Genomic DNA, 25,870 nt, shown 5'->3' with positions numbered 1-25,870 from the left:
CAGCTTTTCTGATAAAGAGGGCATTGCTATTTAGGCACCTAAATAGGGCTGTGGACTTTGAGCCATCTTTTTTAATGGTCTTTAAGTGCTTAATGATGCAGATAGGGGCCTACAGGGATTTTCAAAAGCTATCGGCACCTTTAGGCACCTAAAGACCTTTTTTAAAAAAAAATCTAGCCATTCCTCTTGGTAATTTCCCCATCTGTACAAGGGGGATAGTGATATGATAGATGTTTTTCCACCTGAAATTAGGGGCTTGATGCAGGAATGACGGGACAAAATTCTGTGGTCACTGTTTTGTAGGAGGCTTGATTAGATGATCATACTGGTCCCTTCTGGTTTTAAAATCTATAAACCCTTGTGCCTTTGTAAAACACTGATATCTACCTCTGAAAGGCACTGTATACATGCTAGGGATTATTTTTATCAGGGCTTTCTGGGTGCTTCAACATCATGTTAGATTAGATTAGAGAAGCACTATAGCCAAGGAACTTCAGGACTATGCCTCTTCCTCTTTCCACATCAGGTTGTGCCACCCCTATCCCCCTCATCCCTCCCCCCCACTTCATTTTAAAATCATCCTCATTGGGACCTCCCACTCAGCTGCCAGAAAATAATTCTACATTATAATAAAAAGGGAAACTTCACCCCAAACACAGATCATTGGAAATGGAAAATAGAGATCTCAGAAACAGGCCAGGTGGTGTCCCGTTGTAACAAAACAAAGCATTTGGAGCCACAGGTGTGCCTGGTGTAATTTCATTGGAATTACAACTGGGATGAAGTCAACCCTCTGAGGAGCTCCTAACCAAGTGAGCAGCTGGATTCCACTTAGATGTGTTGCTGTAAGATGTTGACAAAGCTACCTGGGACTAATTACATGGCTGCAGTTTTAAGGGGTAATCAAATGCTGGGTTTTTATAAGAGATGAGGTGTGTGCCATATTGCTCAGCGTGAGGCTTTTTACATTTCTGATACAGGCACACAGACAATACGATGGTGGTGATTAGGAAGACCCCACTTGCTAGGGACAAGACCGCAAAGATGGATTTATAGCTGTGTTTTGTTGTAAACTGGGTGCATGGATTGCCCAAAATCTTCTCACTCATCGTCTGGCTCGATCCTGCTTTGTTAGAAGCAATCACGCACACCCAATAGGTGGTGTCTGGTGACAGTTTGTACAGTGTGTACTGCCTCGCTGTGGGATAGATCTCACCCACCAGGGTCTGGGTCTTCTCGCTGCCTTTTGCGTGATATGCAAGCTGATAAGTATCAACGACTGAACTGGGGGCACACCAGTGGATCTGTGCTGATGTGTCTGTCATTTCAGATACTTCTCTGAGTCTTGGTGGATCCGGAACAGTGTCTTCTCCAGACACTCCAGGACACAGACATGGGGACAACCTCTGAAGTTCAGAGCATGGCTTCTGGAGGTGGCGGCAGGGGTCGTAGTCACAGGAGATTATTATCAGTTGAACTGTGGTTTCCTTTGGTTGATCATCATCGTAATAGTCATCTACATAATCCACTTGTATTACAGCATGGGTAGGATTTGGAATAGGGTTTGCCTTTGTGGGGTTTTGCGGCCGTTGATCTGTCTGAGATGGACTTACTATGCCAGGAAAAAGAGGAGAGTTTGTCCCTGTTGGTCCTGTCACTTCAGTGGAAGTGTTATTAGTAGATTCGTAGAATGTTTCCTCTTGGTGGAACAGAGCAGTAGTCGTTGTGGCATTTCTCCTCAATGGATCTGTTTTGATTGTACTCACAGTGCTTTGCTGAGTTAAGGAGTCGCTATAAAGCTTTCCCAGAATTGTTGAAGAGGTGGCTGCTGTTCCTTCAGTAGTGGGATTGGTAGTAGATTTGGAAAAAACGTCCACACTTGTGGGATCATTCTTCATCTGAGCTGTTTGCGTCATACTTACCATGTTTCGTGGCACCAAGGAGTTGCTGTAAAGTTCTTCGGCAAATGGAGTAGAGTCCATCGTTGCTGCCACAGTAGTGGAATCGATAATGGGAAGGTTGGAAGAGTCTTCTGTGGGAGGAGGAGTGTTTGATGTGGGGAATGTGGTGTTTCTCTTGGCCTGGCATTCGTCATAGAGTTGTAACAGCGAAAGAGACGATGAGGATGAAGGCATCTCTCCGTCTTCTGGGGCTGTGTTGCAAATGGTGTCAGATGCCCTGCAGGATGAAGCAAACAAATTAGAAATGACATAACAGTTATAGGATGGCACCCTCAGTATCTATGAAATGTATCAGGTAGTGAGCTGCTAATGCCAATCAGAAACCTGTTCTCTCACATGAAATCTGGGGCCAAAGCCAAGCAGAGTCTTGACTACAGTTCTGCACTTTCAGGCTTATTTTCCTCACCATATGACCAACTTGGCTGCATACATTTTGCAAGGGGCAGCAAGTATCCCCCAACTGGGAAGGCCACGGGTCTGATTCAGTAAGGTGCAGTGGAAGTTGAAGGCACAATACACAAAGCATTACGCGCCAAAACCATGTTTGAGTAATGCCTCTCCCAGTCTGACAGCAGGGGGCAGTGTAGAGTGATGTGTAGTTACTTCCAAAGTATTCTTGGTCCCTGCTGGCTTAGGAATCAGAGCTCGCAATTTGACTGCAGATCTCCAGGGCACAATGTCATTAAGGCCACTGAGCTAGCTTACATTTTATCTGTACTCGCAGTAATGTACTAATGGGGGAGGCAGAGAATAAATTATCAGTAGATGCCATTATTTTATAGTTCTGCTTGTGTTAACAGCACAGTGCTGCTTTCAAATATAATTAGTCCATACTTAATTCTTGAAGGAAACTTTATTTTAGATGTCTGTCCCTTGAGGAACAGATGGTGATTCCGAATAATATTGGTGGGGTTTGTATTTCAACAGGAAAACTATACCATCCATGCACAACTTGTAGCAAAAATTGAAGTAAACAGGCTCAGGATAATCCTTATACTGACTCCTACATTCCTGTTGTGTGAGTAATATGCTGCTGACAGGTCATTTACCTTTGCAGTACAACTCTCTTCGGATCAGAAAGTAGCCAGGAAAGTCCACAGTTGCACTCTAAAGGATTTCCATACAGGTTGATGCTGATGCTACCTGATGAGTTGATATTCCAAGGATTAAAGGAACTCAGGTTACAGCTAGGAGATGAAAATTTTGAGAATCTTTAGCAAGTGTCCGCTAAGGAGTCTGCATAAGGGATGACATGCAACCTTCTTTGCTCCCTGGGGAGGCAGTAATCTGTTCCTGGCTCATAGCAGATTACTAATCCCCCCCGCAGGAAAACCAAGTTAATTCTCACGTATCACCCTCATGTATCATCACGTTCACCCCAATTTAGATTCATTCTCTGCAGCAAATTTATGTTAAAGGCATAACCAGAATGCAGTAGGAACGGCAGCAGGAAAAGAAAAGAACCCTGCACCCAGCAACTCTGCTTTGGTAAAGTTTGTCTTATCCCTGAACCCTTGCATTCATCTTGGCTTTCATTTCATCCTACACCTCTTCTCCTGCCCTGTGGTCCTCCTAATTCACTCTCCAGCCTCCTTTCAACCCTTTCACGCCATTTTTGGAATAGCTTCAGTTTCTGCATGCCAACCATCCACCTTATGTTGACTCATGGGTAGAGTCCTTCAAATCTGCAGATGTCCGCTATATATCCACAGACCATGCTTGTGGATCGCGGATCAGATGCGGATACAAATTTTGTATCTGTGCAGGGCTCTAGTCATTGGTACAGTGTTACCAGCTGTGTAATGATATTTGATGTTTTTCTGAAAGCTCTAGCTCCTGGAATCCAGGGAACAATTTGAGAATTTCAGCATTCATTTAAAAAAAAAAAAAAAAAAGGTAAGTTTTGAGCCCTCATAGTTGCAGAGAAAAGCTTGAAAATGTGACCTGAGTGCACATGACAGGGTCAGAAATCAGAAGGCAAAGGAAAAGCACCCCACATTTATTGTTGTTTTAAAAATCTCTGGATTTTTAAGCCAATCTATGATTTTTAAGCATTACTCCTGATTTTCGAACTTGGGGATAGCAACATTGCTGTTGTCTCTGCACCTTCTTGTGCCTGAATTGTCCTGTGCTTTTTCCTTCCGAGTTAGACCTGAGTTCTGTGAACAGGAAGGCCGCCTTTGCCCATCTTCTGTACCAGCGCTGCGTGAATTCTGTACCCAAATCCAGCAGTGTAGCTGAGAGCAGAGTTTGATCTTTTCTTTGTTCACTACCACTTAGACTTGTGGTCTGTCCTCTGTTCACGAATCCAGTGCCCTGTTTGTTCATTTTCTGCTGCATTCATATTCCTGGCTGGTGGCTTAAAGGATTTTCCACAATATCCTCTAAATCCTTTCCTAATCAGTCCTGACTGCTCTATTTGCAATATACTTGCTGTTCTGGTACATTGCCTTCACTGTTCATGTTACACCTTTATCTACATTAACTACTTCATAACTGTGTAACCCATGGTATGTGATGCAAAATACATCCTTAGCTCTGTATCCTTCCCTGAAAGAATCACAGAGTTGCTTTCTCCTAACACAGAACAAGAAATTCTCCAAGAAGCAATAACTACTGTCTCTCTCTGCTGCATTGCAGTTTCTGCCTAGAACTCCTCCTGCCTGGCTTCCTGATGGAGGTTTAAAGAAACAGTACAACACCTGTACACCATCCATAAATGGAGCACTGCGGCTATTCCAGTGGAACATTGGTACTTTCCGAGATTGGTATGAGGGTCTGTTGCAACACGGGTTACCATGGACACCAGCAGTGAGGTACAGACCAACATAGTCTAGTGAATTGTGGGAGTAGACACAATAGCCAGCTGCTTCTGCTAGTGACCCAGTGTTGACTTTTTGGCCAAGCTCCAGCATTGCCAACTCTCATGAATTTTATCACGAGTCTCGCCATATTTGGTGTTTCTTACCTCAAACCCCAGCACCAGAAGTTTCTCACCGCTGTGGTTGCAGGAACAAGCACTTGAAAACATGACCCGAATTGAACCCCAAAAGCTCAAAAACCAGAAGGCAAAGCAAAGAGCTACCCCCCCCCACACACTTACTATTTTTTAAAGCAATCTCGTGATTTTTAAGCCAATCTCCTGATTTTGCAGGGCCCAGCTCATGATTTTTGAAGGCGTGGGGTTGGCAGTGCAGAAGTAACTTGAAATCAATGTGAGTTAAGGAATTTACCCCAGGATGCTTCCGTCTCCACAGCTAATGGCGCTAATGATACTTCCCTGTCGCACAGGGATGATGAGAGGGTTAGTTAGTTACATCTGCAAGGTGCCCTGAAGATGTAACTTACGATGAAAATACTTTCCCTTTCTCCCTCTCCCTAAAACATCGCATGTCCCACTGCAGTTTTCCTTGCTATTTGCTATTGGTCGAATGCCTGGCATGAGAATTTTGGATACTGATCTACAGGATACACAAAGCGGCTCCAAGCTGTCGCTTGGGGGACCCTGCTCTTAGTCTTATGCAGTGTCACACGTTACTATTACATTCCACAGCTTCCTCTCTTGAGCCAGCTCCCCCTCGGCACTTGCCTTTCACACCTGTCTGCCCTGAATCCAGTGTTTAACAATTAACCTTCATTATTTTAATTAAATCTTCTTAGGAAAGCTAAGGGTATAACACGGTGTTTCCCTTCTCCACCATCCATTGCAGAGAGAAGCTGCCAGAGCTTCAACATGACAGCAGTTAGGTCAACCCTCCTTATCCTGGTCCGCTGTCTCGAATATCCTATCCAAACTGTGTTTGCTTATGCCATCCTAACCTTTCATTTCCATTCTGGTCTCGACAATCCCCTATCCCAGGTACGTTAATCCTCCTGTTTTAGTCTTTGTAGTCAGTGAATTCTGTAGGCAGGTATTTATTATTATTATTTATTATTTGTATGACTGTAATGCATAAGAGTCCCAGTTGTAGACTAGGCCCCCATTGTGCTAGGCACTTTACACATACAGACCAAAAAGAGGGGGTCCCTGCCGCAAAGAACTTGCAATCTAAATAGATATTTCAAGTTCCTGGTTTGAGCATGTCTCACTTATTGTTCCCATCTCTCTTCCTAGGGTCTACCTAGTAGAATTACTTGGGTCTGGTCTACACTAATAAGGTAAGTCGATCGAAGTTACGCTAGTTAAATTATGTAAGATACATAAGTTAAGTTGACGTAGCTTAGATCGACTTACAGCAGTGTCTATACTGCACTATGTTGACAGTCGGCAGGAGAGTGTCTCCTTACCTTCTGCCTCTTGGGGAGGTGAGGTACTGAAGTCAACAGGAGAGCGTTCTCCCATTGACTTATCGCATCTTCACCAGGCCCGCCAAATCGATGGCTGCAGCATCGATCACAGCAGCGCCAGTTTAGCCCCCAATGCAGACAAGCCCATTCTCAAAAACTTTGAAATCATCAAGTCAGTGGAGCTGCGTCAATTTACACTAGCAGGGGATTTCGCTCCAGAAATCTCCAGTCCATCAGCCTTATAACATCTGCTGAACACACTTCGGCCTGGTCTAGGCTAAATACTCCAAAGGCGAGGGAATGGGGGGCATTGGGTTTTCCACAACCCAGGCGAGATTAAGCTGCAGGGTCATGAATACTTTGGGCCAGATTCTCAGTTCCATTCCTGTATCTCTGCTGAAGTCAGTGCAGCTGAGAGGGAATTCTGGCCTTTTGAGTTCAGTGAAATCTAAATCACCAGTCTGCCCAGGAAAGGAAGAAAGAACCGCACACTGACAGGTGCCAACAACTGCACCAGGCTTATTAAGGCAGTTTCAGGCGGTTTCTGCATCATGATGTGAGTTTGGCCCATGGGGCCAGATTCTCTGCTACTCCCAGTATCCACGGGTGCAGCAAGGCTGGGAGCTTGTGAAGAAGTCAGAACTGTCCCCAGAATCAGACACACGACTAGGACAGCGCTGGTGAAGTTTAGAGCAACTTCATGGCTGCTCTAGTCTGCACCAGCTGGCTATGGCACCTAAGGGGCTCTCTGCCAGCCAGAGATCTCTGGAGTGCAGTGTACTCCTCTCTAACACCTCTCTAACAGGTGCCCAGGATGCCCTCTATACTAAAGGCTGCAGGGGGAGTAGCATAGGACAATGGAGAGATCTGGCATCTTTGCACCAGCTGGAGCAGGGAAGAGACTCTGGCACACAGCCTGGGAAATCCTAGTTCTGCTGTGCCAACAAGGCCTCGCAAGAATTCCAAGTGAATTGAAACGGCAGCTCCCCCATGCACTAAAGACCTTCCTATTTGGATGACTCCAGGGGAATTATGGGGGCAGTGAGGGAACCCAGCTGTCACTAGACACTTTCAGCAGACAGCGGCATTTTAACACATGGATGAGCAAAGAAAATACCTACTTCTGGAAGGTGAGAAAGGTCAGGTGAGAAGCATCGTCAAATAGCTCCGTCCTCACCCTGCTCAGCGCACGGGAGTCCTGGCAATTCAGTTCTCTCAGCCTGGGCAGAGACTTGAATAGATCCAAATCGAAGCTCTTCAGCTGGGCCATCCTTGCAAGGTGGAGCGACCTAAGGCTGACCAAGTCTTGGGCCCACTCCTGCTGAACTGAAGCAGAGACGACCCAGGTGACTGATATGTGAGCGGAGAACTGCTGAATTTAGGACTGGCCAGTAAGCAGACTGCAGTGGATTGAGTTTTACTGAAAACTGATGCACCTGCTGGTTATAGCAAATGCAAAATAACATGAAATGAAATGAAAAACCTCACCCTGCAGCAGCGGCTCCTGGGGGGCTGGGCCTGGCTCCCTGCTCCGTGTGTTGCAACCTGGCGCACACGGTCACAGCGCTGCTCAGCTGTGGCCTGGCTGCCCTTCTGTCATGATGGGGGGCAGCTGGGCCAAATCAGAATGGCGCTGTGACCCAGGTACCAGCTCACTATGCCCAGAGTGAAGAGCTGGGCCCAGCCCCAGGGCACAGAAGCTGTCACTGCGTGGTGAGTGCCAGGTGGGGTCCAACCCCCAAGGTCCTCTCAGCTCCTAGGGCAGGACTCACCCGCCCCCCCAGCATGGATAAAATGGATAAATCAAAGTAACATGAAATTCCCCAAAAGAAAAATGAAAAAATTATAGAAAAAAATATAAATTTCCCAGGCCTTTAGTTATTTCCCCAGCAGTTTAGCAGCACAGCTGTAAGGCAAAGCGCCCTCACTCAGCGCAGCGCAGTCCTGGATTGACTAGTGACTGGGCTGGAACCTCTGCTAGGGAATGCCTGGATCTGGCTGTATGAGAACAGCAGGTTTATAATTCCCCTTCACACATCCACAGCTACTTTCCTTTGTCTTGCTCAAAGGATTTGAACAATTATCCTTTCACTGAATCTCACCAGGTTGGAATTATTTTACCCATTTGATTGGATGAAATGTTACAGGATCCCAGGAGGGAGAGGGGGGGAGAGAGAGGAAAGACTGTTGTAGAGAGGAGGAGTGGTCTTGTGGCTAAGGGACTAGACTGAGGAAGTTGGGGTGCACTCTGGGCTCTGCCACAGACTCCGAGTCACTGCCTCTCTCTGGGATTCAGCTTCCCCATTTATAAAATGGGGATGATCATCCTCCCATGGTCCTATCTTGTCTATTTAGACTGTAAGCTCTTTGAGGCTGGGCTTGCCTCTTGCTCTGTGGATTGATAATGCCTAACACAACAAAGCCCTGATCTTGGTGGAAGCCTCTCCATGCTGTGCCAATAATAAGAGGAGAAAGTGAAGGGATTAGTAGGGTTTAGCAGTGGGGGAGGAAAGGCAGACGTTAGACAGGCCACTGAAGAACAAGAGAAGGACTTCTGGAAGACTCTGGATAGGAAAAGAGGAGGAAAGGGAGGAGCCCAAGGCTGAGAGCTGGATAATCGGAGAGGATAATGGACGGGGATTGAGGGATTATGAGGACAGATGAGAAATTCTGTTGTGGGCAGGTGTAGTTGCTAGGCTTGTGCTAATAGCTATTTCTCCACCTTCCCCTCTGAAGTCTTGTCTACACAAGAGAATTCCCACCACTGCTGATTGTAACCGACTGGTGGGTGTGTTTTAGAGGTTCCTCCGCTGTGCCTGATCAGTGGAGGATATGAGTCTGTTACAGCCCCAGCTAGTGACCTTTAGCTCAAGCTGTCGCAACTCCTGGTAACAGCTCCGAAGGTCCGCAGTTCTACTGCTGGTAGCTGTGACACTAACAGTGGTTTCACTTCATCAGGTTTGATCAGGCCCCATGTGTACCACAAAAATCTTCAAACTTACTTTTCTTGAGAAAGGTCCCACTCAAGTCAAGCATGTCAATGGTGCTCCTAGCTCTGTTCCCGGTGTCCCCCTTCAACATGTTCATTGCAAAGGCTGACGCGCTAATCCCTCCGCCATTCCCACGCCCGAGCAGAGTGGCAGACAAGTTCAGGAACTGTAGCTGTGGATAACAGGAGAAAGCCAGAGGCTGGAGTTCAGTGATGGGGTTTCCGGCCAGCGACAGCCACTTCAGGTTTGGCAGGTGGGCGGTCTGGCATGATGGCAGAGAGGGCAATTTATTAGTGCTTAGGTCCAGGAACTGGAGGCTACTGAGGGCTCCGGTTCCCCACACAACTTCTTGGATGTGGTTGTGCCTCAAGGAGAGGGCACGCAGCTTTGGGACGTTCACTATCTCCACGCCACTCAGCGCAGGCAACTGGTTGGTGCTGAGGTCTAAGGCCTCCAGTCCCCCAGGCAGGCAGGCAGGGAAGGCTTGCAGGCTGTTGTTGTTCAGATGCAAGTGGGTCCATGTCTTGTTCCTCAGATCCTCACAGGACATGCTGGTAAGATTAACGTTGTTTTCCCAGTGGTCTTGCTGGGCCAACTGGAAAAGAGTTGTGAAATCCCCCAGCGCAGCTGGAGCTGCTCTGTCTGTCAGGTCGGCCGCCGCCTCCCACTCCAGCAGAGAAAGAGCGAGCAGGAGGGAAAACATTCTTTTGCTTTTCAGGGAGGGGGAAACAAAAGAGCAATATAGAGAAGTAAATTAAAGCCCTTTAGGGCTGCCACAAGCTATGTGAAAGCAAAACACTGATAAATGTTTTGCTGGTGCCTGCAGATGGTGGAGGTGATAATTAGAGTCTCTGCTGTAATTAAACTGCCATAAAGATGAGGCATTTGGGAAGGAAGCCTCATCTGAGCATATTTAAAGGTACATAAAACCTTTCATCCCAAAGGCAACCAGCATGTGTCCCAAACTATACCTGTTATTATTTATTAGTTGTATTATCTTTCTAGCACCTAGGAGCCCCACTCATAGACCAGGAACCCATCATGCTAGGTGCTGTACAAACACACATGCAGCACTATCATCTCTGCCTACCTGTGCAGCAGCCAACTTAGGGCTGGTCTACACACGAAAGTTAGGTTGACCCATCTACGTACTTAAGCCAGCCCAAGTCCCCGGTGTAGACAGTGCTTGGTCAATGGAAGAATTCTTCCATTGAACTAGACTACCACCTTTCGGAGAGGTGGATTTGCTACAGCAAGCAGAGAACCCCTTGCATTGCTGTAGTTAGTGTCTACACTACAGCATTGCCGCCATTAGCTCTTTCGAGTGTGGACACACTCTGAGGCTGTAAACTCTTTGGGTCAGGGACCCTCTTTTGGTTCTGTGTTTGTACAGCTCCTAACACAATGGGTTCCTGGGCCGTGACTAGGATGCCTAGGTACTCCCACAATACAAATAAATAATAAAAACAATATGTACACAGCAAGCTACATGAGGGGATAATTTTGGTCAAAGAGAACAGGCAAACATCTCCTCTTATGTGAAGTTCAGTAGGTTCTTTAATCACCATACAGAGCAGACAGGAGCTTGCCTCTAAAGGTCCAAAAGTAAATTGGGTGGTAATCATGTCCACCTTGCCATGGGTTTGTTCTCACATGATGTGGTGCACTGGCAGTGGGGAGGCAGGGCTTGGAAGGTCAGACATGCCCATTGCAAGGTGGCTCTCCTACGAAGTGGCCTGCAGAATGTAAGTGTCGGAATCTTATGGGTTCAAAGAGAATGATCTTGAAGATTTTCAAAAGCCCCCAGGAGATTTAAGAGCACGAGGCCCATTGACTTTTCTTTCAATGCGGCTTGTGGGGAAAAGCAGCTAGGTTCCATTGAAAGTCAGGCCCCTTTGGCAAGGTCTACACTAGGAGTCCTTTGATGGTATAACAATACCAGTATACTGTACTGGCAGAGTGCGAGTGTTACTCCTGGGGGAATTCTGTGCCAAAAAATTTAAAATTCTGCACCAAAAAATTATCTGCGCACAATATTTTAAAATTCTGCATATTTTATTTGTCAAAATAACTCAATATAATCACTCCAGTTTCAATTATTTTGGTAATTTATTTCAAAAGACATAAAAGATGAGGCATTATGTACTTTCAAGTATATAAAAGGTTGTTACAAGAAGGAGGGAGAAAAATTGTTCTCCTTAGCCTGTGAGGATAGGACAAGAAGCAATGGGCTTAAATTGCAGCAAGGGCAGTTTAGGTTGGACATTAGGAAAAACTTCCTGACTGTCAGGATGGTTAAGCATTGGAATAAATTGCTTAGGGAGTGGTGGAATCTTTGTCACTGGAGATTTTTAAGAGCAGGTCAGACAAACACCTGTCAGAGATGGTCTAGATAATACTTAGTCCTGCCATGAATGCAGGGGACTGGACTAGATGACCTCTCAAGTTCCTTCCAGTCCTATGATTCTATGAAAATACCTGTCAACAAGTATGTCTGTAACCCTACAGACAACAAAAAAGATTCAGGAAATGTTTTTTTTGACAAATAGGTTCCTTACTAGGCAAATTAATATAGAACTCTGAATAATGAGTCATTTAAACTACAATACAGAACAGTATTTCCCGCACCCCTCAGACGCAGTGCAAACGCTTGGAGGAGTCAGGGGTAACAGAGGAGCTGAGGAAGAGAGAAATAATTGCTGGGAAGCAGCCTGGGAGTGAACCTGGATGACTTTGAGTGTCGGTGGGAGAAGTATGGAACATGTGTTTTGGAGGGAGGAGGAATTGTTAGAGAGTTGGGGAGCCTCCCCCATGCAGACCCTGGCTGACCCCTAATCTCTCCCATGCACATCTGCCCCTGTCCCCATGTGTCCCAGCACCCCTCTTCCCCCATCTCCATGTGTCCCTGCACCAACACTCAGCCCTCCCTGCGGCCCTACACCTCCCTCCCACCATCCCCATGTGCTCCTGCATCCCCACTCAGCCATCCCTCCTCCCATCCCCATGTGTCCCTGAACCCCCTCCCTGTCCCCATGCATCCCCATGTATTCCTGCACCCCCACTCAGCCACCCCCTGCCCACTTGCACCCCTCACCTCATCCCCATGTGGCCCTGAACCCCCTTTCAGCTACCCCCATTCCAATGTGGACCTGTACCTCCTTGCCTCCCTGGTGTCCCTGCACCCCCCTGTCCCAGTCTGTCCCTCCCACTAGCCCTTCTGAACCCCCAGTCTGTGTGATTCCCCCAGCAGTCCCGTGTGCTCCACTTTGTCTGTCTCCCCATATCCCATGCCTCCTCACCTGGCCCCACAGGCAGGGTGCTATGAGGAACACAGCCTCTCCTCCTCCCTATTGGCAGCTGGCTGTTACAGTGAGCTGTCTGCTCTAGTGCCACAGCAGCCCCTGGTGGGTGAAAGGTGTAACTGCAGCACCTCTCTGGCAGAATATATTTTCTGCAGAGAAAAAAAATCTGCGGGGAACATGAATTCTGCATGTGTGTAGTGGCGAAGAATTCCCCAGGAGTATAGTGTGGACACAGCTTATACCAGCATTGCTGTGTTTTTGCCAGTATAGCCAAGTCTACACTTTGGCTAGCACAGCTACATCGGTCAGGGTTCACACCTCTTCACATCCCTGATCAGCATTGTTATGTTGGCAGAGTTTTGTAGCGTAGCCATTGCCTAAACCACTTCAGGGCTTTTGAAAACCTGTGCTCTTAAATCCCTTGGGCACTTTTGAAACTCTTCCCCTAGATCTGCTTCTAGCCCTTTGATAGTTACACCGCTGCCCCTTTCCCAGGTGGTGGCATGGGCCTTGCAGCAGGTGACTTTCTTGGCAGTAGAGGATTCAGTGTCATGGACTTAAGGGATTTTCCAGTGTCATTGATTTCTTAGAGTGTATGCAGGGGTCCTCATTGCCTTGCACCAAAATGGTCAAAACTCAAGAGGGCCCTTTTCCCCCTGCAGAAAGAGGCCTGTCAGCAAGAAGCTGCTCCCTTGGTCACTCACTGCTTTAGCACACTCTGCTCCCATTCCCTACCTGAGCTCTGGAGCTGTTGACCTGGAAAACCCCCAGCCTCTGAACAGCTTGTCCTGGACCCTGTGACCTAGGTAAGGGGGTTGGGTATTAGTTCTATTTTTGTGCAGCTCTGGTTGGTGCCTGCCCCTCACCAGTCCCCATCCAGAGAAAGGCGAGTGCGTATAAATCTCCTAACCACCATAGCTGTGAGGGGTCCCTTAGGCAAGGCCAGGGCCACGGAAAATTTCCTGCTGAGTACTTGCAGGTGGATGATTCGTAATATGCATCACACTGCCATGTATGCAACACCAGTGGATTCGATCCACTGCCCCCTCCCCGGAGCACTCTGCATCAGAACTGTATGCAGCTCCCAGCCCCGCCCCACTGCATTTCTCCTCGTTTATGCCTGCAGAGCCTGACCCGCCACAGCGAGGAGCACTCTTTGTTCAGCCAGGAGCTGAGGAGCCTGCACCTCAGAAGTGCTCAGCTGCTTGCAGGATCTGGCCTGTCATGAGCATCTCCGGTTACATTTGCCTTCCCCATCCCTCTCCTCTGTTGTGCTTGCTCTCGGTCAGAGCTGGCTGGGTGCGTGTATGCTGCAGCCTTCACCCCTCAGCCCCCACCACAACAGCTGCCAGGCTGCTCCATGAAGTGCAGCTGCCCTCCCTAAATTCCATCTGCTGCCTCCCCAGAGCCCTGTGCACAACACAGCCTGTTCCTTTGCCCTGACATGCAGCCTTCGCCTGGAACAAGTGGGAAGAACTGAACAAAGCGACAGCTGCGATTGCACACGGAGCTAGCTATCTCTGGTACCTATACCCCCCCCCCCCAAATTGCCACAGTATCTGAGCAGCTCAGCCTTTAATGTGTTTGTCCTCCCAACCCCCTGTGAGCTAGGCCAGTGCTATTATCCCCATTATACAGGTGGGGAACTGAGGCAGAGAGAGTGCTGTTTTTTGAAGGTGCCTAAAAATGCAGACAGGTGCCTGGTGGGATTTTCTAAAGGGTGTAAGTGGGTTAGGTGTCTAACTCCCATTGGAATTTTTTGTTAAATCAGAGGGAGTTAGGTGACTTTTAGAATCCCATTAGGCACCCAAGTACCTTTAAAAGTCTCACCGTAAGTGACTAGCCCAAGGTCACACAGGTAGTTTGTGGCAGAGTAGGGACTCAAACCCAGGACTCTAACCATTAGATCATCATTCCTGCTCTGCTAGCATCTTGAAGCTGAACGCTCATCCAAACAAGTCTCATTGGCAGGGTGATTCAAGCCCATTACTATGTGGAACACAGAGCTCAATTGTGCTCCCATTATTGCTCTGTTAGGAATGGTTACCGTTCACTGCTGCTGCAGGTCCTGCATTGGGCCAGACATTTTCCAGTCCCGCTTGCCTTCTGTCTGCGACAGGCACGGGGAAATGGGTCTTTATGTCCCCTTTATGCTCCCCATATCAGAGGCCCTGCAAGAGCCTGCTCGGCCCTCAGCCCAAGAGACAGCAGCGTCAGGGTCCTCTGCCTCCAGCCCAGTCCCAGGGCAGCAGAAATGCCACAAGCCCTTGTGGAGCCCAGACCCAGGGGGCCAGGTGGAAAATGGGCCTGTTAGAAACCCAGACGCTCACAGCCAATCCCACCCACTCAGCCTCGCCAGCATGCACATACCTGTCCAGGCCTCCTGCTGGGGTCTGCGCTGCTCTGATTCCCTTGTGCTTGCTTATACACAGGAGTGACTCAGCAGCGTCTGCTCTCTTCCTGCAGCTAGGGGAGAGATCTGGACTAGCCTCACTCCCCTACATGTCAGCTTCCCCACCCTCCCTGGGAGTGGGGAGGGGACAGGCCCACTCTCCTCCCCTTTCCACACACCCAGCTCCCTCACCCTTACCAGCAAGGTGGTGGGAAGATTTCCTAACACCCCCTCCCCAGGCAGGACCAGTCCCTCCCCCTTCAGTCTGAGGGGATGGGGGGGCAGAGCGAGGAAGAACAATTTCTATACCGAGCTCCTCTTCGTCCACCCACGCTGGGGTGGGGGTAGTTATTACGTCTCTTCACTAAAGGGTCAAGGTGAAGAAGGGCCGATGCTGACGCTTGTCTGCTGACACCAGCCCTGAGATTTCTCAAGCAGCAGATAAAGTCACCCCAGCCTGCTTACATTACTCTGCAGGCGCCTGGAGACTAAAAGTGCAAACCCTGGAAACAGCCACACAAAGGCAAGTGGCTTTTAAGAGCAGCCTTACATGGAAGGAGGCCCCAAGCGAATGTCAATACCAAAGTTCTCACCTCAAGTACCATCTCTGGAGGTCTGAGGAACGGGGTGTTTCCCCGCCCCTAACCAGAGAAGGGCATAACCTGTGTTCAGCAGACTGAAGACTTAGGGAGCATGGTTCATTAATTATAAAGTGTCCCAGTTCTGCCCTTAGAGCTGGGGCAAGTCACTTCCCCTGGGTTTCCTCCCTCACCTTTTCGCTGTCTTATCTTGTAAGCGATGGGACTATATGTTTGTACAGTGCCTGGCACACTCGGGGCCTGATCTCAGGCGGGGCCTCTGGGCACTACTGTAATGCAAATAATCATTAGGAGAAGGAGGAAGATGAAGATTTTATAGGAAAGCACACAGACAGCAGGGACAGGAGTCAATAGGGACTGCACCGGAGTGAAAGTGTAAACAAAAGCACAGAACCCTAGGTGCTACTGCAAGCCAAATAATCATCAAAGCTGTCGTTTGTGTTCTCTTTGGAGCCTTTGCTGTCTCAGGAGAGTAACACATCTGTGCATGGCAGACCTGCACAGCCCAAAGACAGGACTTTAATCCATGCACTGCTTTTCCTACAGACCTTGAAAGTATGTGCATACAAGACTTATCTCGGGCCATGTCATTCACTATCTAAGGGGGGCAGCGGCTTTGCAAACTAGCAGAACATCCGAAGAAACAAGATATGGTCTCTTAATGGGACTATTGGAAGCCATTGTGGTTCCCAGGAGACGTACGGATTGTTCCCTTGTAGACTGTGGGGTCAGCTGGTTCAGTTCTAAGCCAAAGCAAAGGGTTTCCCGACCTAGTGCCTGATCCTGCTGCCTTACTCACACAAGCGGCCCCACTGAGGTCTGATCCACACTACAGACCTATATCAGTATAACTGTGTTGCTCACGGGTGTGAAAAATCCACACCCCCGAGCAACGTTGTTATACCGACCTAACACCTCGTGTAGATAGTGGTATGTTGACGGGAGAGCAATGGGAAGCTCTCCTGTCAGCATAAAGCGTCTTCATGTAGACTTGCCCTCAGTTCTGAGGGACTGCTCACCTGACTGTGTATCCTGGGCTCCTGCTAACAACATGGTAGGAAACTATCCGTGGCTTCAGCTGTTCTGTACCTGCCCCAGTTAGTTGATTCAATTACCACTTAAAGTGGGATTAGCCAAAGCGCTCATTATGGGAGCTGAGTTAGGCCAGTGCTCAGAGCTCATGAAAACTCCACCCTCAAAGCATTAAATGCTACTTTTCTTTGGACTTCCCTCATCTCCAGACTAACTCATGACAGGGTGATGCACTCTCTTTGCCTTGAGCCAGGAAGTCCTGCGGGAGCATTTGCTACTGCGAGCTTGGTACTTATGGGCAATGTATCTTCATGGGAAAATGGACTAATCACACTCTTAAAAGGCTGCCCAACTAAACTCTGAGCCAAACTCTGCCCTCACTTTTCACTCAGTCAGCCCCAGTGATTTCACCCCAGGAGTCAAACCAGGCAGCCTTTGGAGAGTTGAAAAGACAGCATGGTAACTAGCAACGGGGCCATTCGGTTCAAGCAGGGTGAAAATCAACATAATCTTGCCCCTTATGGGCCTGACCTTGAAAAGTGCTGAGCACACACAACTCCTGCTAACGTCAGTGGGTGTTGCAAGGTGCTCAGCCCCTTGCCTGGGCCCAATTCAGAAAGACACCGAGCATGTTCTGTAAGGTGCTGAGCGCTCTTGCAGGATCAGGTCCTGCCTTTCTTCCTCCTCTATTCTCCCCAGCCGTTGTCTGCATTTTGGATGGTCAGCTCTCCAGGGAACGGACTACGCCTTTCCACAGGTTAGTACAGTGCCTAGCACAATGGAGACCTGATCTGACTAGTAATAAATAGCCACGGTCATACGGATGAAGGCTCCTAGGGGTAGATAGTGTTGCCACCACCCTATTTTGAATCACACACACATTGCCATCTGCTGTAAACAGGCGGTAAGCTCTGCTGTGTGTCAGTTTCATCCACCTGCTTTCATCCACACATCACCAGCCTCGGCTGTTTCTTTAACTTTTTTATTTTCTCCTCTCTCCATCTCTACCAAGGCTTCTTGTGGCAAGGCAAAGGGAATGGCCAGGATCTCAGTTCGGGCATGTGTTTGGATCAGGCAGTTTTGCACAGACTGCGTATGTGGTTGGGTTTTGAAATCTAAAACAGATCCCACCTCGGCTTCTCCCTTGATCTGAGTCAAAGCCTCTGACTGTCCGAGCTGGAATGTTAAGGATGAGGCCTGCATTCCTTAATGACACAGTGAGATAAGCCGAAGCTAGGAGGGAGCAATAGAAAGAGATGGTACCAGGTTGTAAAGGCTCTGGCGCTGAGTGTTTCCCCACCAGGAAGGCAAAGAATTCTTAAAAGGAACCTAACAATGGAAGTATCTAAAAAACTGGAGAATTTCATCAAAAGCCAATAAAAGAGGAAACATTTTTGGATAGGCCAATCAAACCCCAGAGTGAGCACAAGTTAATTCTTCTCCTACAAGGAATATAAAAGCAAGAACACGTTTATTTAGCCTGTGGGCTAAACAAGCCTATGGTCTGTGCACTGCATGCTATTTGTTGTACACATGTATTATAGGTCAGGACCCCATTCCGAAATCAGTGGTAAATCTCTTTCGTGGAATTCCTTGGGAGTTGGAGCAGGCCCCAGCTATGCAAGACATGTGTAATGTTTTACCCTGATCTGATTTTGCTTTGTGACATACAGAATAGGGTGGCAACAATGGACTATTATTTAGAGCCCAAATATTCATTTCATAATTAATTTTGTTTTCGTCTAGACAATACCTCTGACTCTGAATGCAAAAATCTTATTTCCATGGAGTTTCCCTTTAAATTCAGGGTAGGGACTTTGTAGGCACTTTTGGTGCTATGTAAACAACTCATCTAACTAGAAGGGTTTGATCCTGCAGCCATTACTCCCTTGCGTAAACCAGCTGGTATCCACAAGCAAACACTGACTTCAGCAGGGTTTTTGTATGAGTAAGGCAAGCAGGCTGTGGCGCACAGTAACTGAAATGCCAAGTCACACAAAGGGCTGGTTCGTGGGGTCTAGCAAAGCAGCACTTGGCTCAGCGTGGGTGGCAATGCAAAAGGTGGCTTTGAGCTGCAGTTGGCCCAATCCTGGGGCTGCTCATCATGGGGTGTGAGTTAGAGCAGGCCATATTAGCTGCCCAGAGCTATTACAAGGGCTTGGAATAGTGGGTCATGATCGGGGCACCGGAACAGGGTGTGTGTGTGTCAGTGGGCCATGCCCCCCCACTTTTTACTGGCCATAAGGGTGAGTGACGGGGAGGGGTGGAGAGGAGCAAGCGGGGAGGGGGGAAAAGGCAGAATGGGAGCAGGGCCTCGGGGGAAGCGGTGGTGAGGCGGTTGAGGCTCAGGGAGAAGTAGGGGTCTGAGGATGGGGCTTCAGGGGAATGGGTGGCACAAGGGCAGGGGTTCGGGGAGAAGGGGCGGTGCAGGAGCAGGGCCTTGGGGGCAGCACCACAGTTCAGGCGCCTGTGTCCCCCACCCCCCACTTTTAGGGCACTTCCGCCACTCCTGGTCATGCTCCCTCATACTGCTGGTGTGACAGACGCTCGCTCTATTTGCCCCATGCACCAGGGACTGAACCAGGGCTAAAAGCATTAGCTCGAGCTGTAGCAGCTAAAGAGCTAAAACACTCCAGCAGGCGCCTGTCACAGACTCATGCCCTCTATGGACGGTCACAGCAGGGACCTTTAACACACATGCACTTGCAGGAAGTAGAACTGAGGGGATTTTCACCTGGCTTAAGGGCAGCTTTTTTCTGGCAAAGCAATAGCCCCAGTGCACCCGAGACTCAGGGCCTGGCTACACAAAGCATCTCAGCCCCTGGGGGAAGCTCTGACCGAGATACCGGAAACTCGTGAAGAGCCTCTCCTGCCGTTTAATTTGCTTTTGAGGCAAGGTGTCCCACACAGCAGCATTGCAAGAGGGGACTGGAGAAGCAAGGAAGCTTTTTGACGAAGACGTGAAAGCACAAGTGGCAGAGCTCTACGTGCCACCCGGGCAGCACTACGCTATTTCGTGTTCCGCGAGAATGCCTGGGGTCAGGCTGAGAATTCACAAGCACCTGATCCGATTTAACTGGTGTCTCAGGGACAGCAACTCCCCTTTGAAAGGTCACCTGCTCTTCCATTTTCTAATTATGAAGAAGTGAAAATGTTGGGCTGTGTTACTGCTTGGACAGGACTTTGAGACCTCCAGGGAAAGCACAAGGGGCTGCCTGTAGCGATACCTGGTATCCTTCCTTCTCAGGACCTTCCTGCTTTGCAGCGTAACTGCACCAATGCAAGTCCCTACTGTAGACGCACTAAGTTCCTTGTACCGCTTGGCGCTGGCCGCTTGTAAACCAAGGTAAGACCCTCGTGAGTAAGATCCCAGAATAGACAAGCCCTGAGTCAGTCATGAACCGATGCCCCAGCAAGGTCCTAGAGGGTGTGGTGCTGTTGGAAGTACCAGCTTTTGGACAATAGGGGGAAAAAAAATGGAGGTCTGGAATACCTGTGGTCACTATGGAGGCTATGGCGCTTTTGTAACAGTAGGGGCAGCATATTGCTTGTCAAACCAGCTGTGGGTGCAGAGAAAAATATTGGCAATGTGTCCCTCGATAAACACATCACAGAGGCGGTGGACAATATTCCATACAGGGGGATGAGACTCAAGCTGGCAAAGACCAGGAGGTAGAGGAGGGGTGGCCAACCTGAGCCTGAGAAGGAGCCAAAATTTACCAATCTACGTTGCCAAAGAGCCACAGTAATACATCAGCAGCCCCCTCCCCCATAACAGCCTCCTGACCACCAGCAGCCCAGCCGATCAGCGCCTCCCCCTCCCTTCCTGCACCTCCTGATCAGCTGTTTTGTGGCATGCAGGAGGCTGGGTGGGGGAGGAGCGAGGGCACGGCCAGCTGAGGGGTGCAGTGGGGGCAGGGCCCGAGGCAGAGCCAGGGGTTGAGCACTGAGCACCCCCCCGGCACACTGGAAAGTTGGCGCCTGTAGCTCCAGCCCCGGAGTCGGTGCCTGGACAAGGAGCCGCGTGTTAACCTCTGAAGAGCCGCGTGGGGCTCCGGAGCCGCAGGTTGGCCGCCCCTGAGGTGAGGAATCTTTAGCGTGACCCTTCTAACTCACTTCGGAGTGATGTCAATGGGCTGTACGGGGTACCATTTCCAGCACTCCTTGGGCGGGAGGATGGTTGGCACGCTGCTAGGCTTCTGAGAGTTCACGACTATAAAGGAAAACCAGGGGAAAGACGTCCTCCAGGCTCCTGGATGAGTATATAGGGCCATCCTCCCTGCACCAGCAGGACACCATTGTTTGAAGGGTAGCAAAGATTAGCATGAGCGCAAAACAATGGAAGTTAAAGATACCGCGTGTTCGATACACAATCCCAGCGACAGCCTTCCTTGAATACAAAAGTGTGTCTTTATTTAAGGGCTGGAACAGCAAAAATGTGTTTCAAGCCAGGCTAGAGTGGGAAACATTTCAAAATCTTACTGCACGAACATTCATATATACACAGCATACCACGTGGTTCCCTCCTGCTGCCGGCAGCTCTAGCATGCTGTGGGGTGTAGGCAGAACTCCCCATGGCATGAAGCAAAGGTAGACTTCTTCAAAATCAACAGCTTAACACAGCCTGTACCTTGGATTGCAAGATCAGTTCATGCTGCCTCTCTCTGATCTCACAGTGTCACCTAGTGGGCAGAGCACTGGACAAGGACTGAAGTGCCCACGGTTCTGTTCCTGGCTCTGCCATGGTCCTGCTGGGCGACCTTGGGCAAGTCACTTCACTTCCCCCGGACCTCAGTTTCCCCATCTGTAAAATGGGGATAATGACACTGACCTTCTTTGTAAAGGGCTTTGAGATCTACTGATGAAAAGAACTACTTACTACTGTTGTTAGCAGCTCCCGAGCAGGCACTAAGTAGCATAGAAGGCTTTGTATGGTCCCTCTGCACCACGAGTGAATTTCACTAGTAGAACACCATTGGGTCTAACTCTTCCCACAGAAGGCTAAAGAAAGGGGAACAGCGCTGCTATAAGAAGAGGGAATGCTCCCCTTCCTCTCCCTGGCTTGGGTTTGTGGTGCTCCTCCACAGCTCCTCCTCCTGTTTCAATCCACTTGAACCCTCATGCGCATACACCGGTATGCATCAGGAATAACTCCACTGCAGCCAACAGAGAGACTGGAGTAAAACCAGACCCAGTGAGAGAAGAATCAGGCCCGACGACAGCCCAAACAAACAACACCTAGCAGTGATTCTGTAGTGACAAATTCAGCATCTCAGGATGCATGAAATCTTGGGGGTGTGGAAGCAACCCACGTACTGGGTGCCGTACTTCCTTAAGTGCATCCATGCCATTTAACTTGTCAGCATTTTATGACTGTACCTGGATTACCCTGTCCAGGGATCGAGCACTTTGCTAACAGTTGAGCACTACAGGCCTGAGCCAAACCCCACTGAAGACAATGGGAGTCTCACCATTAACTCCAGTGGACCTATTTTGTTTTGCAGTTGTGAAGTGTGTATCTTGAAACCCAAGTCCAAAGGATTCAGCATTACAGATTTTAGTATCAACGTTCCCACAGATAATTCAGGTCTCAAGTAGATAATGGCATGTAATCACTTTTGCCCAGAATTTAATGCCACGTTCATAAAATAGCGAGGAAGCACATTTACAGGCCTTTGTAAAGTGTTAATAATGGAGAAATAGCTATTAAAACAATTATTTTAACATCAAAATGAAAATATTCCCCAAAACACTAATGTTTCAGTGCCAAGGTTAATACCTGTGCTTGACTTTATGCACAGGAGTTGTCCCTTTGACTTCAGTGTGACTTCGTGCCTGTGAATAGTCCAACAACAGCAAAAAGTGTTTGCAGGACTGGGTCCTTAACTGATCCTCAGAGCTTGATAGTTCCATGTGCAAGACAGATCACAGAGTACTGAAAGGACCATCCTATGTATATGATAGGTAGTATTTTGTTCCAGTAATATAGCTTTCAAATGTATATTCATGTAGCCTTAGCTCTATTAATCCTGAGATAACCTAGAAAATGGGAAATCAATGGCAGTTGCACCAGTGTAACAGAGAACAGGACGTGTATCCCAATATCCTCAAATTCCTTGTTCAGGATGCTAAAATAGGTCATCTACGTTAAACAGGAAAGAATGGGAAATGTCCATCAACAAATCAAGATAAAGTGAACCTTTGGTGAAATCTTCACGTAGCACGAAAACAACCAACCAAAGAAGTCTTATTTCCCTAATGTTGATCAAGAGTCACCTTATCCCATCCCTCTGACACAGGATAAGTACACGGTCTGCTATTCCATCAGCCAACAGAAGTAACAGTATAAGAGAGAAAATCTTATATATTGTCTGCTCCTTTTTGCCAGCAAACAAACATGTTGCTTCACCTCATTCCTGTCCTCCAGTTAATTTATGGAACAGATCTTCATCCAGTGTTTCATTTTGGTCTTTGGAACGAGTGGACAGGAAGATGTAACCTCCAATGTATTCATGGACAACCTTGCAATCTGCACTCAAGCACGTGAAAGCAATGGACACATTCTGATCAAACTCAATTGCAACCTAAAGAGAAAATGAACAGCAAAAACCAGTAATGAAAATAAACAAGATCACCTCTGTACCAGTGATCACGTGAATCTTTAGAATAGACGGAGCCCAATAAATACCTGTTGGTCTATAAATGCCTAAATAAATAAATAAATAGCTGGCATTGCTAAAAAGAGTAGTGTGGGAAAAGGATTTCTGAATTTTCAGTAAGCCCTTTTTCCCCAATCTGTTCAGTTAGGGCCCTCTTGTGGTCAAATCTCCCTTACTGTTTTTACAGCCAAAACAATAAGCCATTTCACTGATCACACTAAGGTAGCTGGGGAAGTTCCTAGCTTTTAAACAGATCAGTGGGAATGCTGCAAAGAACAGGAACGACCCTACTTTGAGTCTGTATGCAAACAAGTTAAAGAACGTTACTATTTAATTATTGTTCAGGATGTCATGTGCTGAATCCAAGTGTGATTTGGGGGCTAGAATTCTAGTTGTACAAAGCCCCAAAAGCCAGCTCAGCTGGCTTTTGGGCAATTCTGCCTCCTTGTGATCCTGGTATAGCAGCTCCTCACCACACCCTCCCAGACCCTGGCACACAAGGGGCATTCTTGGGGGATAGCTGGAGCTTCTCACACTTCTGTTATCCCTGGCTTCTGGAAAGGCCCTTGGGTCTAAGGGGAGCCAGGTGTAAGCTAGAGCAGGGGCTTTTAACTTTTTTCTCTCTGAGGTCCCCCCAACATGCCATAAAAACTCTATGGCCCACCTGTGCCACAACAACTGTTTTTCTGCATGTAAGTTGCTCAGGTATTGGCTTCAGCCCTGGGTGGCAGGTCTCGGGGACCCGGGTTTGAGCCCCATGCGGTGGGGCTTCAGCTTACTGCCCTGGGCCCAAGCAAGCCTAATACTGGCCCTGCTTAACAGACCCCCTGAAACCTGCTTGCAGTCAGGGGGCCCTGGACCCTGGTTGAGACCCACTGAGACAGAGCAGCCTGAAGGCTGCTCTGACTTATGTCAGGCTTCAGGCTACTCTCTGGCCCCCGAATCTAGGATTCACAAAAGGTGTCTTAAAGCCACCTTTACCCTCCAATTACCAAATCCTACACTAAGCAAAGCTTGGCTGGATCAAGGAAGCTGAGCGTCTTTGTAAAAATGACATTGGGGCGCTCCATATTTACCCTCTCTCAGCGACTTATGCATTGAAGTAGCAGAGCTTGAAGATTATTTCCATGTTATCCCTGCAAACTCAGCCTGGGATCTGAGTGTCAAGTTGGGTTCTTTCTGCATCTCACATCATTCCCAGAAATCAAGATTCTGCCTCTGGAGTTTAGAGAATGATGGGTCAGACAGACTGTAATCCCAGCTGACTCTGCTATCACTTTACTGGTAAAGCATTAAAAACACATTGGAAGCCGATTCTGCTCTTGAGTTCACCTGTACCATCCCAATGAAATCAGGGGCAGAATTTAACTGAGGGCTGAATTTGTCCCCTTTCTAGTCAGTTACAATGAGCAGATCTGATTTAGGCATAAAGGGAGCAGATATGTTAAACAGGTGCCATTTTTGCATTTTTCTGATTGTGCTTTAAATCTGAGTTTTCAGTCTCTGCCTTCTTAAAAAAAACAGTATAATACCTATGTTGTATGTAGTGTCGTCGTAGCCGTGACAGTCCCAGGATATTAGAAAGACAAAGTAGGTACGGTAATCTCTTTTATTGGACCAACTTCTATTGGTGAGAATGTAGCCTGATCTGTAGATTCTTGTATTAATTATACTGATTACTTAAGAATGCCCAGTTATCACTTTGAGGGTTGACAGGTTCTTGTCCCAAGATCAGGCCCAGTGTTATTAAAATTACTGTAGAGGTGGGAACCCCGATGTGCACAGTTGCAACACTCACCGTATAGGAAAACTTCTGCACTTACAATAGTTTAATACATTTAGCACAGTCACAAACACCCCAACTCAGTAAAGGTAGACAGAGCTACTACAGAATGTCCATCTGCACATCCATATACTCACACCATCTCCTGCAGAACAACCTGAAATGTGAGCCATTATTTTCCTCATCACCAGTGGCCATCATTCTGGCCCCTTCCAAAGACTATGTCTCTCTCCTACCGTCCGAAGGCTGGGATACAACTTGTCTAATATGGTACGCTGATGCCACTATGTCTAACGCCTATTCAGCAGGGGTTTCTCCCCTCTTCCTTATTTGTATTTCCTCACCCTATTAACGTTGAGGTGCCCTTCTCCTATATGTTAGTACATCAATGATCTCAACTTATCATCATATATGTTAATTCCTTGCCATGGCACTCTTGTGGGCAGTCATCTGCAGATGTTAACTCATGTTCCTGTGGTTGACTGTGTCGTTATGAGCAGAATTTCCCCTTATACACTCTATTCCCAGTTCCTCAAAACTTGGAGGTTACAATTGGGCCATTTATCTGTGCCTAAGTTCATAGCTTCAGCACTTAGCATAAGGCTTGAGGCCTAATGTCTTACAGGGTACAGGCCTGTAAGTTCCTTGCATGGCTGCTGAATATAATAAAGGCAGAATATAATGAAGACAAGGCAGTGAATAAAATAAAGGCAAACTAGTCCTATGGGCTACAAGACAGACAAGATTTCAAGCTTCAAAGAGCTCTGTGTGGCTCAAAAGCTTGTCTCTCTCACCAACAGAAGTTGGTCCAATACCTCACCCATCTTATCTCGCTAGTCACACAAATGGATTATTTAATAAACCG

The 25,870-nt window shown here is 48.0% G+C and overlaps 2 protein-coding genes across 7 annotated transcripts in view; both read right to left on the bottom strand.

The window, feature by feature from the left end:
• Positions 1-561: 561 nt before the first annotated feature.
• On the bottom strand, positions 562-15,025 carry LRRN4 (leucine rich repeat neuronal 4). Of its 2 annotated transcripts, none has more exons than XM_073339679.1 (5): positions 14,911-15,025; positions 9,251-9,948; positions 7,370-7,574; positions 3,011-3,148; positions 562-2,178 (listed from the first exon to the last, which is right to left on the bottom strand). In XM_073339679.1, the coding sequence occupies exons 2-5, from the start codon at positions 9,939-9,941 to the stop codon at positions 873-875; spliced, it is 2,340 nt and encodes a 779-aa protein (XP_073195780.1). In that variant the 5' UTR covers positions 9,942-9,948; positions 14,911-15,025; the 3' UTR covers positions 562-872. The 2 variants fall into 2 exon arrangements, with proteins under 2 accessions (XP_073195780.1, XP_073195779.1); XM_073339678.1 differs by lacking the exon at positions 14,911-15,025 and adding an exon at positions 13,276-13,340.
• A 5,942-nt stretch (positions 15,026-20,967) lies between these two features.
• Positions 20,968-25,870, bottom strand: part of FERMT1 (FERM domain containing kindlin 1) — a 39,698-nt gene continuing 34,795 nt past the window's right edge. For 4 of the 5 annotated variants that reach the window (XM_073339685.1, XM_073339682.1, XM_073339681.1 and 1 more), the window contains exon 15: positions 20,968-23,147. In XM_073339685.1, the coding sequence (XP_073195786.1) occupies positions 22,974-23,147 (174 nt within the window). In that variant the 3' untranslated portion in view covers positions 20,968-22,973. Of the gene's footprint in view, positions 24,441-25,870 lie in introns of all 5 variants that reach the window. The other variant, XM_073339684.1, reaches the window with a different exon arrangement.

This window comes from Lepidochelys kempii, chromosome 3 (assembly GCF_965140265.1).
Source record: "Lepidochelys kempii isolate rLepKem1 chromosome 3, rLepKem1.hap2, whole genome shotgun sequence".
Lineage (NCBI taxonomy): Eukaryota > Metazoa > Chordata > Testudines > Cheloniidae > Lepidochelys > Lepidochelys kempii.
The sequence above is the reverse complement of the archived record's forward strand: the minus strand, read 5'-3'. Positions and strand labels throughout refer to the sequence as shown.

Coding starts and splice junctions, on each gene's coding strand:
- LRRN4 (XM_073339679.1), bottom strand. CDS start 9,941: ATGTTTTCCCTCCTGCTCGCTCTTTCTCTGCTGGAGTGGGAGGCGGCG. Junction 7,575..9,250: donor TGGGACCTTTCTCAAGAAAA/GTAAGTTTGAAG, acceptor TCTCTGCTTCAG/TTCAGCAGGAGTGGGCCCAA. Junction 2,179..3,010: donor AAGAGAGTTGTACTGCAAAG/GTAAATGACCTG, acceptor TTCATCCTGCAG/GGCATCTGACACCATTTGCA.